Source organism: Malania oleifera, chromosome 1 (genome assembly GCF_029873635.1).
Source record: "Malania oleifera isolate guangnan ecotype guangnan chromosome 1, ASM2987363v1, whole genome shotgun sequence".
Lineage (NCBI taxonomy): Eukaryota > Viridiplantae > Streptophyta > Magnoliopsida > Santalales > Ximeniaceae > Malania > Malania oleifera.
The window spans coordinates 12,751,276-12,770,795 of NC_080417.1; the positions used below are offsets into that span (position 1 = coordinate 12,751,276).

Here is a 19,520-nt window from a genome sequence, read left to right on the forward strand (position 1 = left end):
TCGCTCTCTCTCTCTCTCTTAACTTTAAGCAAAGTAAAAAGTTAAAAGGGTAAAAGTTGTCATTCAATGATTGTAATTTTATTTAAAAGATATTTTAAATAGGTTAATTTAATCCTACATTATTCATTAAAAAATACATGCATTTTAGGCACACTATAACAATTTATTTAGTAATTTTGTTAGTATTCCCAATATTTTTATAAATTAAAATCAATTAGGTTGGGGTGATGAGATCTGCTACACTTGATTTTAAATTTTATATTTATTATAAAAGTGGTTGGTGCTTGGCGTTAATGTATATTTGGGGGAGGCGGGGATGTCTCCCTTAAGCGGCTGGCGGCTGGGGAACTTTTCGCTTCTGACTTCAACGGGAAAATAATGTCGAGAAGAAAAAAAAGACTTGGAAAGGGAGAGCGTCAAAGAAACGGGGAAGGTGGGTGGAGGGTTCAGTCCGGCGATGACGGAGACAGCCGCGGGGTTTGCTCGATCTTTAATATCCCACCAACGAAAATGGGAAACAAAAAATTGAAAAGAAAAAAGAATCCGAAGCAGCCGTCAACGGCTGCGATTGATTGTTTGGTTGGGCAAGTTGCGTCTGCTCCCACCTTCTTGTAATTTAATCAGGCCTGCGCTGGCAGATTTATTGTTTACCACTTTACCATTCCCTTTAGCTTCTACCTTTTGCCTGGTTTACGATGGCAGTAAAAGAACACTAGTCTATTTGCAGTGTGCACTATATATGCTCTAAGAAGACATGTACAAAAGACAAAATATGAAGAAAATAAGAATATTGATTTGTAAGAGAAATCATCGTGATTTTCTTGGAACATATATATACATGTTGTATGTAACAAAATGTCTTTGGACAGAAGATAGTGAAAAATACTATCGTTTGCTCCCGTGAATATAGGTATTGCCGAGCTACATAATTCTTCATGTCATTGTTTTATTATTTTCATATAATCTTTATGATTGTATTTTTCTGTATATTTCACTCTTGAGTGCTACATTGTGAGATCATTTGTTTTCTATTGCACATTGATTTGCACGACAAATTAGTATCAGAGCATTGTTGTAATGGTTTCTAGAATTTTTTCTGCAAAGTTTGATGTTGTTAAATTTGATGGAACGGGAAACTTCAGACTACGACAAAGAAGAGTTAAAGATCTATTAGTGTAGTAAGGTATGGTGAAGGTTTTGATACGAAGGTCAACCGGAAGGCATGGAAGAAACAAGTTTGAAGGAATTGAAAGCAAACGTAGCGTCGACTATCAAGTTTTATTTGGCTGATGACGTGTTGTATCACGTCATGGATGAGGATTCTCTGGCGATAGTTTGATAAAAACTAGAAAGTTGATATATGTCTAAGTCTTTATCGAACAAGTTATTTCTTAAACAAAGATTGTATTAACTTAAGATGGCGAAGGGTTCAGATTTGAACTAGCACATCAATGTATTCAATCAAATAATTAGTGGTTTAATGCGGGTTGATGTGAAGTTCGAGGAAGAAGACAAGGCGTTGATGATATTGAATTCCCTACTTGCATCTCACACATATGAAAATCTGGTTACAACTCTAACATGGGGTAATGAAATCCTTAATTTGAAAGAGGTAACAAGCACACTATTGGATTTTCATCAAAGAAAGAAAGTCAACGATGAAATTTCACAATGTGAAGGGCTTGTGGTGAAGGGTATCCAGGAATGTGGGAGAAGCAAGTTTCAGAGAGGATCGAGTGGTAATAAATCTCGGATGCAGCCCGAAAAGAAGGACATAAGGTGTTTTAAGTGTGGGAAAATTGGATACATAAAATCGGAGTGTCTGGACTGGAAGAAAGGGAATGCAGAAAATGAAGAGGATTTCATCAAAATCTACAAATGTAGTGGAAGAACGAGACTTAGGGTATAGTGATGGTGATATGCTTTATGTTTCATCAGGTTCTGAATGCCTCATGGATTCTTGGATCCTAGATTCGGGATGTTCTTATCGCATGACACCAAATAAAGAATGGTTCAGCACCTACAGGTCAGTTAATTTTGGTTCTATTATGATGGAAAATGATGTTTCATGCAAAATTGTTGGAATAGGAAACATAAGAATTAAAATGTATGATGGTGTTGTGAAAACATTATGCGATGTAAGGCATGTACTAGATTTACGGAAAAATGTGAATTCATTGGGCACTTTAGATTGTAACAGGTATAGTTACAAGTTTGAAAGTAAGATAATGAAAATAAGATAATGAAGGTGTGTAAAAGTGTCTTGATGGTGATGAAGGGATATAAGTTAACAGAAAATATCTATGCACTGCTGGATGTCACAGTTGTAGGTAGAGCTATAGCTGCAGATTCTGAGACAGGTGATACTGTTTTGTGTAAAACAACTACACACAAGATAAAGGGTATTCTTAACTATATTTATGCAGATGTTTGGAAACCGATGTGGGTAGCATCACGGGTTGGACATATGTACTTTGTGAGTTTATCACAAAGGTCTTGATGCACTTTATGTGGCACAAGTTAGAGATGTTTTCCAGGTTTAACTTGTGGTTGAAGTGAAAAATTAGACTAGGAGAAAGATCCTTAGGTCAGAAATGGAACTGAGCGCTAGTTCTATTCAAGGAGTTTTGTGAATAGCATGACAGATTGTATACAGGGCTCGCAAGGAACTTCTTAGTAGTCAGTAAATATGATGTGTTTCTTGATTAACGATCGCCAAGGGTATCACTAGATGGGAAAGCTACGGGGAGGTTTGGACAGGTAATGTGATAAACTACTCTGGTTTGAGAGTGTTTGGATGTCTAGTCATGCACATTTCTAGTGAGACGAGATCTAACCTTGGTGAAATGTCTAAATGGTACATCTTTCCAGGGTATAAGAAATGTGGGTTCAAGCTGCGTAGTCCAATGACAAACAAGGTAATGATAAGTGGAAACATGGTTTTTGGTGAGAAAGTCATGGTGCAGCGTACTTAGGTATATGAAGAGAAAAATGTGTCAAAAAAATTGCAGCAGCAATAAACATGTGATGTAAGTGGAGTTACAAACTCAAGGCAAAGATTACATTGTTCATAATGTAGTGAGTTTTAACTCGAAAGACTAGCAATATCACGGTGGTCTTAGATGCACTATCAAGCCACCACTTAGTTATGAATTTTATGATTTGGTGTCTTATGCATTCATTACAACCAATAAGGTTCTTACTATTTTTCAAGATGTGGTGCACAAAAATAGATGGATAAATGTTATGATGAAGAAGATGGAGTTATTGCATAAGAATCTGATGTGGGAGTTGGTGGAGCTATTAGAAGGGAAGAGGGCGATAAGATGCAAGTGAGTAATTTTTCTGTTGTTTTATATGAATGACATGTTAATTGCTGGGAATGCTTTAATTGAGGCTAATTAGTTGGAAATTCTATTGATAAAAGAATTTGACATAAAGGTTTTGTGTATGGTCAAGAAGATTCTTGGGTTGAAGATTCGCAAGGACGGAGTTGCAGGGAGATTGGGGTTATCTCAGGGTGGTTTTGTGCATTGACCTGCAGGGAGATTGTAGTTGTTTCAGGGTGATTTTGTGGAGAAACTGTTAGAAATGTTTAGCATGGTTAATGCAAAATCGGTCACCGATATACCATTGGCGAATCAATGTAAATTATCTACCGCTCAGTACCCAAGGACGAACGGTGATGTTCGGGACATGTCAAAGCTTCCCTATACTGGTGCAATGGAGTATTTCAGTAGGCAACATATTGATCCATCAGTTGTGAGATTTTTGGATGCATACTATGCAGGAGGCCTTGATGACAGAAGGTTTACAACAGTGTATGTGTTTACTATTGTGGGAAGGCCTATTTGTTGAAAGTCCAAAGTACAGTCTCAGGTTGCACTATTTACAACTGAGTCGGGGTTCATGGCAAAAGCCGAAGTTGCCACAGACAAATTCAAGCTTTGCTTGGACTTGATTAATGTCTTCAATTGCTAGACAGGAGGCGATCCTAAGCTAACGTTTCAAGGTGGAGTGACGGGTTATATTTTTAATTTTTTCCTAAAAGGTGTATATTCGCCAAGGTGGATATTATTGTAATATGTGGCTCATATATTGAATGGAAGACATGTACAAAGAAAAAATATTAAAAAAAAATAGAAATGCTGACTTGTAGGAGGAAACTGTCGACAGTTTCCCTAATTTGGTCCAGTGCAATAAAACAATCAATGATTCTGAGCCTTTTACTCTCGATATTAAATCATCGACGATATGTCTGCAAACCGTTGACAGTTTGACTCGGGTATTCTGCATTTGTTTTCAAATTTTGAATTGGGACATTAGATAAGTTGGGTTTTGGAGGAAAAGCATCCGAGAAACTTATATATACATATTGTATGATGCAACAAAATATCTTTGGATAAAAGATAGTGAGAAACATTGTCATTTGCTCTCGTGAATGTAGACATTATCAAACCACTTAATTTTTTGTGTCATTATTTTATTACTTTCATATAATCTGCGTGATTGTGCTTTCGGCATATTTCACTATTGAGTGCTGCATTATGAGATCGTTTGTTTCCACTATGCATTGATTTGCACAATACTGTAAGGAGTCAGATTGGCATTCGGAGCAAGCTTTTTGCTGAACTGTATCTTACAATATTCACAATTTCACAAAACGTATAAAATGTGACAGGCCCAAAATGTGGTGGTTCTTTTTTACTTTCCTCCCCCAGAAAAAATAAAAATAAAAATTGAAGATCATTCTATTGAAAGAAAATGAAGAGAAAGTAGAAGAATGGCGTTGTGTTGGGCAGATGGATCAAGAGGGTTGTCGTGGCCAAGAGCGCAAACCCTTTCCGGTATCAAAAGTCTTCAGACGGGGCGCTTCAGCTGCAGAATTCAATCATTCGTTGGGTCAACAGTGTGCATTACAAGAAACGTCTGGATGTAAACCATGGGGCAGGGAATGGTTGGCAGTTTACAGTGGCTGTAGTTCTTGCTCCGGAACGGCAGCATCAACGGACTTGTATGGAATGAGCATTTGCTGGTTCCGTCTCCAAATAACCCATAATCCGGAAGCTGATAATCCAAGAACTAATGTAACAATTATTCCCACGATAACTCCCACATAATGTTGCTGCCACCATGTTCTGCACAATTTTGTAAGAATCCATCATAAATTCAAGGGAAAAGTTAGATGCCCCAACTTGAATGAGAATTGAGGAAAGACCAGCAATGCAGGCAACAGGGTAATAAGAAATAAAAATCTCATTCAGAGCAGCAGCATGCAAGTCAACTAGAAGCAAAATATAGATATTTTTAATGCTACAGTTAGTGCTTGCAGAGCAAACAGAACGTGCTAAATTGTTATTTCTTCTCTCTATGTAGTTGCAGGCAACAGGGTAGAGGGGTATGACAAATTTTCATTGTAGTGAAATGCTTGCAACTTTGAAAGATTGGTAAGATAAAAATTAATTAATCTCAATATAATACGTTCTTATTGCCAATTTCAATTATAGGAATTAAGTTTTGCATTCTACATTAATTGGAAAGTAAAGAGAGGTGGACTTAGAATCATTGCCAGTCCTGGGATCAAGTAAAAAGAAAAGAGGGGAAGGGGAAAAAGTGGCATCATGGACAATGAGAGAAAAAGTTGATTTGCTTTTTTGTATTTTTGACAAATTCATTCAACTTCTCTAATACCAAAAAAGAAAACATTCCATTTTTTGAATGATAATTATTTTCTTTTGAAAAAGTAAATGAAGAGTAGGAACTTAAAAAATCATGAGATTTCATATAGAAAGGAAATACAAGACAGCAGCATGCAAGTCAACTAGAGGCAAAATATAGATATTTTTAATGCTACAGTTAGTCCTTGCAGAGCAAACAGAACGTGCTAAATTTTTATTTCTTCTCTCTATGTAGTTTGATGGTGACTTCAATAACCAAACACATATGCTTCTATAACTACATTTTATCCAGTTATCTGCTATTAAGAACTGCCACGTGGCTAAAATATTAAATATCATTTATATATTTTTATCTTATCCATGGCAACGTGAATGTTGTTTACATTAATTTTGTTTGTTGGTATTAAATGTTGCTTAAAATCAATTTTGTTCATCATTTGTATATTGTATCTTATCCACCAAGTATTGTTTACATAGCTGACTGTTGAAAGCCAACATCTGTATACAATGAAAAGCTTAATATTAAATATGAAATACCTTTCTGATGGGGGTTCAACCTTCCACTCAACCATCTGATAACTTCCAAAGGAATCAGGCAGCCGCACATGATGTTCAGCTAACTGGGAAATAATTTTCTGTAGATAAAACATAATCATGAAGTTAGCCACTAATATATTCTTTGTGAAACTTCCTTATAATTCAACAAATGTAACATTACCGTTGCGGTTGCATTAGAAATGTAATCAGAAGGTCCAGCAGGAAATATGGCCCATTTTATGAGTGTGTTGTTCCCTTTGGTTGTGAAATCCAATAATCGTACCTGGAATCAATCATCCAAGACTATTGATACCCCCAAAAGTATCATGAACGCTAACGTGCAAGGACTCAATTACATGCAGACACTAATTAGTAAATAATAATATAAAGACAACGGCAGCAACAGTAATTTTCACACTAAATACTAAAATATTCTACCTGAGCAATATTAACATCTAAATCACGAGCTATGAACCCAGCAAGTTCAGTAATGTGAGGCCTCAGGTCTGAGTATTTAATACTCAAAGACATATTAAATGTTATCAGTCCAACTTGGAGTCCTCCTGTGCATAAAAAATATTGAGTAAGCATTATCAGAGATAATCTCAGTTAGAGCTAAGATGCAAAATGATGCAAACCTGCTGTCGATGCATAGTCTTCAATTAACATTCTTAAAATGAAAAGGTTGAGCAATAAACTAGATTATACATTCAACAAAAATGCTACAACATATTTCAAAAAAAATTGCGAAAATAGCCATATCAAATGCATAAAATTTTGATGGGGATCAGACCTGAAGAAAAGGGAAGGAGATGATGAAAAGAAATCAGGGAAAAAAACAACTCAATCAAATTCAATAAATTCAAGCCTACAAAATGCCAGTACATCATGGGAATTTATAGAAAATATAAAATACAAAAATTTCAACTAGACCCTGACTGGCTGACACTAGACCTCTAGGAATCTACAATTAAATTAATCTCAAAAATTAAAATAATTAGTGGTAGAGTTTTATAGGCATGACCACTTCTGTTAACTTGCGGAGTTGTGTTTCTTGCGTCCCTAAGGTGTTAGGAAAGATGATTCTTTTGACATGTATATTTGGAATAGATTTGCAGTGGGACTGGTTGGCTTTATTAGATCTTTCTTCTCTAGCAGTATTCCCTTTTAACAGGAGGACATCTTGTACTCTTTTTTTTTCTCTTTGTTGCACTCATTCTTTGTTTCTCCGACATATCTTTGTTTGCCAAATAAAATGAAATAACTAATTACCAAATCACTTGTCCTTGGGACAGGGCCTTCTGCCTTCTTGTCCTTGAACTCGATGCTTTCTTGTCCTTGGGACAGCCTTCATAGGCTTGAACCTATCTAACGAAGTTGTGACTATCTGTCCTACCTCTATTCTCAACACATTGGGAAAAAACTTGACCCCATCAAATAGGGAAAGGGGCCAAGAAAACCATAATACCATCACCAAAATAAGAGCCAGCATGCTTGATGAGGAAAACACCAGCAGTGGGTTTCAATTTAGCCATAGGAAGATCATAGGAAGGCATAAATTTGCACTTCTTGACACTGAGAGAACAAGATTTTTTTCCAAGCTTGTCGAAGATATCCCTGTTATACAAATACAACCATGGGGGCCCTAAAAAGAATGTGATAATTATTGAGAGAAAGAATGCCACACTGCACTGTCACCACCTCTTTGCCAGCAAGACACTGAGCAGCACAATGACTGAAGACCTGGCACTTGAAGCAACAAAGACCAATTGAAGCCTTGGAGAACCTGTGTAAGTGGGACATTGACCTTGCAGAGGAGCAAGGACCGCAAGGTGAAACACCCAGAGTAGTCAATTGGTTTGTCATGCACAACAGGCATCTCAGACCAAGGTGGAGCTCTAGGAACATGATGCTACATGTCCTCAAAAATCTGAGTGGCAAGCTGAACTTCATTGCCCACTGTAATAAGATAACATGCCACAACTTTGGAGACAATTGCAGCCCTGGCTGATAGAAAGCAATCATAATATCCTCTTTCCATTCCGCATCTGCCCTAGTGGCTAAGTAATAAAGTCTGCCGCAGTATTTAGATTGTTGAAGTGTTATGTAAATTGGAAGAGCTACTCACGGTGATAAGTCTATCCCTCCATTTTAATATATGCCAAGCACATGATAATGACCATAATATCCTTACTAACTCTTAGGTTGCGTTTGGTTTGTGGAATGCCTATTTCTAAGAATAGATTAGTTAAAATATGTTAGTTACAATTAGTTATATAAAAAATTATATTGTTACCATAAAGCAAATAAAAAAGTTAAACCTTTTATGAATCCATAACAAGGAATAGACAAAGAATAACCATTCCCAAATTTCATTTAGGGAATGTATGTTCCTTTCTTATTACACGAATGTATGTTCCTTTCTTATTACACATTGGATGAAACAATAAGGAATGTACAAGGAATAGCTATTACCTTTATTCCCAAATTTCTCATTGTATTTCATCTTATTCTAAGGAATAGCTATTATGTGAACCAAACATAACCTTAGTTACCAACATAGGTAATAATGCAAAATAACCAATCGATAGAGCATAGATATCATATGCTCCTAAGTCCTAACTTGTTACAAATTGATTTAACCTAAGCACCCCCTAAAGCTTTAATGAGCTTTTGCACAATTTTCTCCTTGACAAAATGACAATCAACTTCAATATATGCTAATTGGAGGTAATGGAAAGAGAAACTTGATTATCACACATCAAACCAAGTTCTTCCAGCATGTTCTTCAGCCAAACCAATTCACATATGGTGTGTGCCATGGCCCTACATTCAAACTCAGCACTTGATTGGGCCACAACAACTTGTTTCTTACCCTTCAAAGATACTAGGTTACCATCAATAGATATGCCTGGCAAAATGGGTCATGACCTGTCGAGTCACCCGCGATCTGCCTGTTTAAAACGTGTTCGGATTTATGAAAGTCAACCCAGTTATAAATGGATCAAACCATGACCCGCCCATTTATAAATGGGTCAAACCAGGTTTCGGTCGGGTCACCCGGCGGGCGGCCAGTTTATTTGGCTCATATATATAAAAACCACCCACACACTAACTGGCTAATTCTAACCCTACCCAGCTGTTACCCAGATAAAACATAAAACCTAAAAACCCTAATCCAATCTCCTGCGGGCCGCGGCTCTCCTCTGGCTGCCTAATGCTGGTGCGCTGCTTGCTGTGAATCTGCGAACTGCAATCCACTCCTTGAGCAGAGCTCGAGTCCTCGTCTCCTCCACAGACCACAGTCTCCACTCTCCACTCCACAGCTCCAGCTGCTTCACGGTCGGGTCAAGCTCCCTCACAATCCAGAGATGCGGATCTACCATTCTACTGCACAAGGTTCCAAACAAATGATTTAGCAGCATACGACGAGCTCCGCTTCTTGAAATGGTTGAACGATTTGGCAAAATACCATAATGTTCTTTTGCAAAAAAACCATCCTAGAGTTGAAACAAAAGAACCGGAATGCAATCGTATTGTATGCTGATTACTACAGTGCGTTGCAGTGGGTCTTGCAGAATTCAGCTTCCCATGGTGAGTCCAATGTATAATTATAAGTTAGGATAGATTGGATTTGCACAGTAATGGTGTATTTTTGTTTTTTCTAATTGTTTGAACTTGTGGTGATATCAGGGTTAGACGAAGAATCTCTGCAGAAAGCTTGTGTTGGGTTTTGAGTAAATTTAGATTTGAATATAGGAGGGATGCAGTGGGGGCAGCAGGAGAGCTGCCAGTGTGTTCTGACCCACAGAGGAGAGTTAGCTGGGACGGAATTCATTTCACACAAACCAGCTATAAACTTGTAGCAAATCAGTTGTTTTTATTTAGATATTAATAAATCAAATGGAGTGTTTTTTTTTTTTTTTCTAATGTCATTTTATATGAAATTTTTTAAAAAAATTAAAATAAATAAATTATATTTTTTAAATGGATGACCCGTGACCCGCCCATTAAATAAACGGGTAGGTTAGGATTGGCATGTGTGCGACCTGTTTAACATCAACCCGTTTACAACCCGGCCTGTTTACGACCCACCTAGACCCGGCCCGCGAACCCGTTTTGCCACCCCTATCAACAAACACACTACCTACTTGTTGATCTTTTGTTAGAGGGTGACCTAGTCTAACGTGCATCTATATAAACCCAAATACGAGTGTGACCCAAATTCCGATACAAGAGGCCTCTTTCTAGTGCACCTTTGAGATACCGCAAGATACAAATACATCTGAGTGGCTCGTTGAGGGAGTATCTAGGAACTGGCTCACAACACTTTGCGCAAGATATGTTTGGTCATGTGACTGTGAGGTAGTTCAAATTCCCAACAAGCCTCCACTAACGAGGATCAACCAACAAATCACCCAAATTTGGTAATAATTTGTTGTTCAAATCCATAGGTGTATTAGCATGTTTGGATGCAAACAACACAGTATCATCTAGAAGATCCAGAACATACGTCCTTAGTGACAAGATGGTCCTATGCGAGATTTGAATTCTTATAGAAGAAATATTTTTATGGGACCCAGATCTATAGCCTGAAACTTTGTCCACATGACTCAGCTTTAGACTCCAAATACCTCATTATTATCAGTAATCACAATGTCATCTACATACACAACTAGCAAAATCCTACAAGCAACAATGTCACGATAGAATATAGAGTGATATACCGCACATTTTTGAATGTCAAATTCAAGCAAAACTGCACTAAACCTACCAAACCATGCTCCAAAGAGACTGCTTTAAACCGCATAAGGATTTTTTTAGATGCACCACCAATGCTGATGACTCCACCGAGCAATAAACCTAAGGGTTTGCTCCATATAGACCTCCTCTAAAATGAATTAAAAATAATCCAAATTGTACGCGTAAGCATATCCTTTAGCAACAAAGGTGGGCCTTTAGACAAACCCCAAGAGCCATCAAGAATTCAAGATTGACCTTCACTGCATACACCGAGCCAAAGCCAACCACTAACTTATCAATAAGGAGAGAAAAGTTCCACGAGTGTATCTTGTAACATTAGCAGAGAAAAAAATCAATGTACAGTAGGCTGTAACACCGGTATCCCTTTTGAATACAAGAGTAACTTGGAAAAATATATGTGATAGCATGAGAATCCAACTTACCCATTCCTGGACTTAATTGATGGACAAATATTCAAGGAGGAAGTGAGGAAAAAGGAGCTTGAGGAAAGAGAACTAAATATGGTTTTTTACAACTAAGGACAAATGATAATATTTTATTGACGAGAAAGCACAGTGTGGGCAACACATAACTCCAAAAAACATGGGGACATTCATTTAATACAATAGGATAAAAGAAACTTTAAGAATATGGCTGCTTTTCCTCTTTGCAATTCCATTTTGTTATGAAATGTGGGCACAACTTGACTAAGAGATCATACTAGAATTAAACATATGGGCAATAAATTGGCTAGGAAGTACTCCTTAGCATTATCACTACTTGGCATTATGACTGACCGGTACATCAAACTGAGTCCTTATTTCAAAACAAAAGGCACAAAAAGATAATAAACAACTTATAGCGATCTTTCATTAAATAAAACCAAATCATTCTAGAGTAGCCATAGACAAATGTAGTAAAATATCAAAACCAACGTCGACATGACATGACTAGGACCCCAAACATTGGGATGAACTAACATAAAAGGGATAACCACCTTGTTTATTGACTCAGGAAGCAAATGGAACACAATGATACTTCCCGACAAGACTCACACTCAATATTCGACACAAAATTCAAAGTAGGGACTAGCTGTTTCAACTTGTTCAACAAAGGATGATAAAGACAACAATGGATTTGAAGTGCTGCGGCAATAGCACTAAAGTCGTGCAGGCAATAGAAGGATGTACCGAGGGCAAAAAGGAACAAAATAGTCAATTTTTAAAAAATTATATTTGGCTATTTTTTTAACTATAAATTATTGGAGGGGATATAAGTGTCCTAGATATCAGATGCAGAGGGAGCTTCATGGGCTTTTTGTCAAGTGAGCTATGTGGGATTTTTTAAACCTTAGGGAAAGTCCGTGTTTTTTTGCCAAACCTCAAGGGAGATCAGCATCTTTTGTCCCATAAAAAATTGAGGATTAAATAGGGGGGGAAACAGTAAAAGATAAATAAACACGCATGCACACACACACAAACAATCACAAAATGTTGCCAAAATTTCTTGAATGGAAATGAGAACTGTAATGAGATCAAATATGAACAAAAATTTTAATGGGTCTCAGCAGAGAGGTTCTGAAATTTCTTCAACATTTTTCATAAATATAGATGGAACTTCGAAATAAATCAAAATTAAAAACAATTCACAGTTTTCAAAATAATAGGTGACATTTTTCTGTCACCCTATTGTTCAAGCATATATCATAAAATGGTGCCTGACAAAGACATGTTCATGCAGAATCAATTGAGATAACTAGTACCAATACTTGTAGTTTGCAGCTTACCATACCAGGAATATCATTATATGGTGATCCATTTGGAGCCACCGCACTCGGTATTTCAGCAGATGAATTATCCTTATTAAAAGCTGAAGATTCTGGAGAAGCATCAGGAATGTGTAGTATTTCCCACAGTTCAGAACAATTAGTTTTCCAGAAACCAATCTTTTCATGCTTGCGATCATATGTGACAAGAGTATTGCGAACAATAATTCCTGTTAAAAACATTATTCTCATTAAAAAAATAACATAAAATACCTCATAAAATATGGAACACAAGAATCTTGGATTTTAAAATGTGTGTGTGAGAGAGAGAGAACATTTCACAGAAGGAGAATGTAAGCATTGAATACTAAAACAATAATACATGATGATGACAACTATGATAATACCTCCTAAAAGAGTAGTTGGATCCTTTCCATTTTGGAAAATCCCAAGGCAGTATGCGCCAGGCACCTTCGAATGCTTTATAAATGAACAACATGGAACAAATCAGATAAACACCAGTCAGTGCACAACTGCACACAAAATAAACAATAATCTAATGATGAAAATCAAAGTACTCAACAACTGAAGAAAATTACAGAAGGCAGATTCCAAAAAAAAAAAAAGGAACTTGAGAAAAGAAAAACAAAAAAACAAAACAGACCCGGAATAAGTAGTTTTCAGGTGACAGTGACAACTTTTGTCCATTTCTAAATACCATGTCAACAGCTGGAAAAGTTTTTGACAGCTGCAACACATCACTGTAACAAACAGTAACATTAGTATTGATGTCAACAGAAAAATAATAAGTAAATCTAAATGCACAGTCAAACTTTGTGCTCCATAGTCATATAGGTAATACCTTCCAGCACCAGAAAAGCAAATATCGTTGTAAGTTGGATCAGGACCACGGATCTGCTTAAAGGAATGAAGTTCCTTCATAATCTGTACACAGGATTCACGAAGAGAGATTCAGGACTTCAAGAAATGACTGTTTAAGTAAAGATCCGACTGGAAATCATGAAAACTACAACTAAGAATGCTAATACAGTACACTAATGATCATTTGAGATTTGAGAAACTGACCGCTCTACTATGGACACGGACCAAACACAGACAATGATGAGGATATTGCAAACAGAATAATTTTTTTCTTTGTTTTCTTGGACCGTGTTACTCTGCTAAAAAGGTTTTAGTGAAGGATAACAACACATAAATACATAATATAACATCACATGTATTCTGCAATGTATTTGCACCATATACCTTTACCAAAAAAGAGGCACTACAAACCATTTTCACTTAAAAGGAGGAAAACTAAAAATAAAAAAATATGCCAACAAGAGCAATGGCCCTAGGTAAGGAGTAAGGACCAACTGTGAACCCCTACTATGAAGAAGGTCATAATAATAATTATGGAGATTGATGAAGACATAACAAACAAGTTAAAGAAATGCAAGGATTAAAGGAAATATCTGGAAATTACAAAGCTTGGAAAGAAGTAGGCAAAAAAACTATTTCATTCAAGCGCAAGAGTGCAGGATTTCACTATCCCTCCCTATGCTCAGTGCTGGAAATAATCTTAGATCAAGATGGCACACTAGGACAGAGGAAGTTAATAGCTTTCAGGGGCAAATCATATTGATTTTGTGATTGAAGGTGCAGTTAAAGAAGTGATCCAAATTTCAGAAAATGGGAGAAACAGAAGGATCTCTCTTCAAAAGTCAAATTCCCTGACAAAATCAAATGACTCCTATTACTTCATCTAAGATTTATCACATGTCTTTGGACCCTGAGAGATTTCCCCTTTTCCAATCACAAGAACATCACGTCTCGCGTTAGGGAGTTTTATTGACCTAGATCAAGTACAGCAATCAGGAGGTTGCTGTGCTTCTTCTAGGTTAGGCATGGACCTTGCCTTGACCCCAGACTAGTAATTGATACCTGGCACATGCAATAAAATTCAAATGAGTTGCCAACTAGAGGGACTAAAAAGCTCGTCAATGATTCAACTTCTAGATGGCAATCGCCCACTCCTAACCCAAGGAATGAGCCACAGTTGGTTGTTCTATAATTTATTGAAGCTTGTATTGCTGTTCTTATTGAAATGAAAGAACTCGTGATTGAACCTATTATTGAGAATCCCTATGATATGATTTCTTATCCATCTATTAAATATGTGCTCCATTCACCTACTTCTTATCCCTCCACATGTTCTCTAACCAAACCTTGAATATGGACTGAATGCATATTTAATTGATTTTCCATTAGATTTAGGAATCAAACAATTTTGTTGTTGGAGGACTTGTTACGAAGGACATTGGAACCTTCTTGGATGTAGGTGAATCTACTAGATGGGCATGCTTCTTCAGTTCAAGCTTTTATGTTGTGGTCATCAATGTTGCCACACATGAACTACAATATGCATAATTTGGAGCTTTCAAGCGATGAGTCTTTAGGACCTATTTGCTGCTTTCCAATGGTGATCGGGGATGTGATACAATTCATGCTAACTCTTCATTTTGCCACTTGCTGCTTTTTCCATGACGGAGATTTTCTGGGTGGCAGCAGGCACTGTTATGGGAGAATCGTGGTTTTGGAGGTACAAAAAGACAGGTAAAGCTAGGAAGAAGAGTCTGGAGCTCATCCCACTCTGACCATTTTTCAGATCATCTGGTGAGAGAGAAATAAAGTGGTGTTTTAAGGAATTGAAACATATCTGACAATTGCAAACAATAGATGACCTTATTTTATTTGGCTTAATGGGGCAGAATTTTGTCAATGTTCATACTGCAATTGATTTTGTAGATCTTTTTCTATTTTTTTTGTAACTTAGCTTGCTTGACATGGGTTTCATGCTTGCACCCCCTTCATGCTCTCAGTGCTTTTTTCTCTTACACCTTTTAAAAAAGGAGAAGTTGTTTAGACACAATCACAATAATATTTGTCCGAAAATCTAAATATAGAAGCCAAAAATGAAGCCTTAGCGACAGGCATCTAGGGTATCATTTCTAGATTTCTCTTAGAAAATTTTCCACATGGTCATCATTTTTTTTTTCTTTTTTCAGTTGCTAGCTTAATGTGGCTATCCCAGTCTATTCTAGACCAATCCCATGGGACATAAGCCCATAACACTGCCCCTGCACCCCTATAATTGGGCAATTACCAGGGTGCCCTGTCCCCTTGGACAATCCAACGAGGACTATAGCTTTTTCGTGCGTTTGAACCATCAACCTATGGTTCACTAGCTGCTTATCAAGACCCAACACACTCCTAGGCTGATAAAGATAGTTGGCCATGCCTATTCCCAGTACAGGAGAAATTACTTCACACCCGGCCTGGCTTCTCAACAGGAGAGAAAAAAAAAAGTTAATAAAAAAAAACACAAGAAGGGGGTTATTTCATCTTTGCAGACCAAAATCAGTTCTCGCAAGATGACAAGAGCTTAAGTTATAACATCTAACTTGCCCTACAGCCAAATTAGAAAAGAAAATTACAGAAGTTTAAGGTAAATCAGCTACACACTAAACCTACTTTTGGCCAAAGCACTAGAGCTTTGACATGTTTGATGTGTCAAAAAAAAATGAATAGAATTACAGCATCCTTCGAATCCATTGTGATGAAATGCAGCCCATACTACTTCGCTTTGTAACAAAAATATACACAACTACATGTCCATCAAATTATAACACCATATGAGTCCCTCAATTAATTAAATTCACTGACGTTGCGTGATGTCAGCTTTTTTTCATCTTACGCTTACTCATGTAATTTGCAAACAAAGAGATTAAGTTGAGATCTAATTAATGTGTTTTATGGACCTGCCTTTAACATGATAAAAAATGAACTTGGAAGTATTTACAACTAGTACAAATAGGAGATGGAAGAAGAAGAAGAAGACGTGATAAATATCAAAGGAACTATATCAAAGGAACTGGATCTTACGGCAGTTTTAAATGATATAAATGCTGCTTCTGGCAAGTAAGCATAGGTAGTTCCACTGTCCAAGACAGTTCCATGTTTTCCATCAAAAACTTTAGCATTCAAAGGCAACCGCTTCCCAGCAACATGAATCTCTTTCAGCTCAATATTATAATATGGACTGTTGCCATCCCGAGACTAGAGTAAATGTGTGAGATGTATTGAATTTATTTGCTGTGAAGATGAGTGATGTTTTATCTCTATAAAATAAAATATTTACAAAACATACCTGCGGACAGGGTCTGAATGGGTGAAGACCATGCCTGTTGGGTCAGTAATTCCACCAAGAACCATTGCACCTCCACCAACATCCATCCCACCATAACATAAAGAAAAAGAATCACTAATTACACCTCTTTCAACAAGCTGATCCACGATACTGAGATCACCACGTCCCAAACCCATTATGCCATCAGCATGTTGACTATAGAGGTCGCCAGTCTCAACATTTTCACAACCAAAAACAGCACGCTGCGGCACAAGTTCACTTTGATCCCCAAAGGATACAATATCCTCACCAAGTACACCACTGCTAGTACTCATTTCAGCATAGTGTCTCTCATAAACACATTGCTCCCTCTCACTGTCACAGCTGCAATCCACAGTGCATTTCACAGGTTGGTACGTGTTTGACAATTCAGGCTGGAACTTTGGATCCTGATGAGAACAAGCATCAACATTCAACCCATGTATGTATACATTGTAAGCATTTGAAAATTGTGGAACAAGTCAACAAGAAACTAAATTATCAGTTTTCATTTAAATGTAGACAATGTAGAAACAACATTCGTCAAGAACATTTTAAATCATTCACATAATAAATGTAGGTCATAGTAACACCGAACACGGGGGTTGGTGATGTGGAGTTACCTAACTATCGCAGAGACAAGAACTTTCCTTTAAATCTTGCAATTAGGGTAAGACACGGCTCAAAGATTAACTCAATATGAGTGTCATCGTTGTGATGCTCCATAATTAAAAATTACAATCTCACCTGGTGCTTGCCGCACTGTTCACACGACGAGCAGGGAACATAGGTGACAGTACTACCCGTATCAACGATAAGAGCGAATCTCTGCGGTGGCGTTCCGATCCAAAGCCGAGTGGTGTAGTAGCTGTAACATCAAATTCAACCCTCGAGAGTCACAACAATCAGAACATCAAAACACCACAATTCAGAAGACACAAAGGCCTACCCGTTAAGAAGGAGATCGTCATAGAGTCTCATGCGAGCATTGGGACGTGCAGCCTGGGGCTCCGATCTTTGAAGATGGCGACGGGAGGGGATCGTATTGGAATAATTGGGAGAAGAGAGAAAGAGAGGGAGGACCATGGCGGGGCGGAGGCCGCTGGCAAGCTGGGTAGGCGGGAGGAGGAAGGTGGCCGCAGTGTCGCCGGAGGTGTCGAGGGAAGCGGAGGGATTGAGCTGGATGGAGAGCATGACGATGAAGATGGAGGCGACGTGGATCCGAGCCATTTGCTTTCTTTCAGGATCGAATGAATGGTCGGAGATTAGAGAGCAATGGCGATGGGAGAGAAGCGGGAAAGGGAAGGAGGGGAGTGAGAAAGACGGAAGTTCCCTCTATCTCTCTCTTCAAACTTTCAGAGAGAGAGAGAGAGAGAGAGAGAGAGGTCGGCGCCGAGGGATGCAATCGGCGTTTGTTGGGATGAGGTGAACCATATCACTAGATTTCTTTTTTGGTACAAAAATAATGTAATTGGGTGTTTCTAACTTTCGGGTTTAGTTGGGATGATTGCTTCAATGCGACGTCGTTTGGGCCCCAAGGTTCCTTTACAGATGAACTAAGTACTACTGATTTTTATTAATTTAATATATATACTTGTTCAAACTTATTACAAACTATTAGTATACGATATTTTTAATATACATATTTTTTATTTTTTATAATTATAAAAACCAATACTTATGAATAGAAGTGTAATTATTTTAATAAAAAAAAAAACCATGTAGTAGTACAACTATTTATTAATTTATTAATTATTTAAAAAGCTTACTTTGTATCGAGTGGGAATTTGCATTTTGCTCTTTTAAAAGTAGTGCATACTTTTAATTGACAACATATGTACCAGTTCTTTTTTATCAAAAATGTTTTCTTAACTTGTAAAAGATATTTTTAAAAATTATTTTTTTATTAACATTAATTCAACTCCAACTAATCATTGAGTTACACCTTTAAATATATATTTTTTTTGTAAATGAGACTATATTATAAAAAAAAATTATAAAAAGTTAAGAGATGTTATTGCAAATAAAATTAAGGAATGAAAAAATATCAAGGATAAAATGGTTATTTAATATTGATATAACATAAAAGTGACCCTACATTAAACTTTGCATTAACTAATGTAAAATAAAAAAATAAAAAGACATTAAAGGGTTAATGGAAAGGAGGTAACGTCCGTAATTAAAGCAGAGGGTTAGTACACCAATCTTTATTTTGTAATAACATATTTGAAATGTAACCTCTAAGATCCATTAGTTGGGAAATTAATAGGGAAGTATTTCGAATGCCTATAAAAAAAATCTCCTAAGGTAAGACATCTTATCTTTTCTTTTCTTATTTCATTTTCACTCATACTTTTGTTATTGTAAACACACAATCTTTCTTGATTCCCTAACTTAAGCATCGGAATGATCCATCAAAGTACACCCGGGGTTCTCTCTCTCATTCTTGGCAAGTGGTTGAAGTCATGATTGATCCAAATTTTCTTGGACAATTTTTGTCAACAACAATTGGCATTGTCTGTGGGAAACTTGGATAGATTTCTTTTTAAAACTCAATCATGGTTGCATC

At 37.0% G+C, this 19,520-nt stretch overlaps 1 protein-coding gene across 1 annotated transcript; it reads right to left on the bottom strand.

Annotated features, from left to right (window-relative positions):
- Positions 1-4,577: 4,577 nt before the first annotated feature.
- On the bottom strand, positions 4,578-18,420 carry LOC131155363 (aspartic proteinase 36-like). The gene is made up of 12 exons (XM_058108439.1): positions 17,901-18,420; positions 17,699-17,819; positions 16,934-17,361; positions 16,669-16,825; positions 13,586-13,668; positions 13,388-13,484; positions 13,131-13,203; positions 12,750-12,953; positions 6,654-6,778; positions 6,397-6,498; positions 6,216-6,313; positions 4,578-5,138 (listed from the first exon to the last, which is right to left on the bottom strand). The coding sequence occupies exons 1-12, from the start codon at positions 18,179-18,181 to the stop codon at positions 4,967-4,969; spliced, it is 1,941 nt and encodes a 646-aa protein (XP_057964422.1). The 5' UTR covers positions 18,182-18,420; the 3' UTR covers positions 4,578-4,966.
- Positions 18,421-19,520: the final 1,100 nt, after the last annotated feature.

What these genes read in the sequence shown, in the direction of transcription:
- LOC131155363 (XM_058108439.1), bottom strand. Translation starts at nt 18,181, where the DNA reads ATGGCTCGGATCCACGTCGCCTCCATCTTCATCGTCATGCTCTCCATC. An exon ending in CTGAAAACTACTTATTCCGG is followed by an intron (nt 13,204 to 13,387) that starts GTCTGTTTTGTT and finishes TCATTTATAAAG; the next exon opens with CATTCGAAGGTGCCTGGCGC. An exon ending in TAGATGTTAATATTGCTCAG is followed by an intron (nt 6,499 to 6,653) that starts GTAGAATATTTT and finishes GATTGATTCCAG; the next exon opens with GTACGATTATTGGATTTCAC.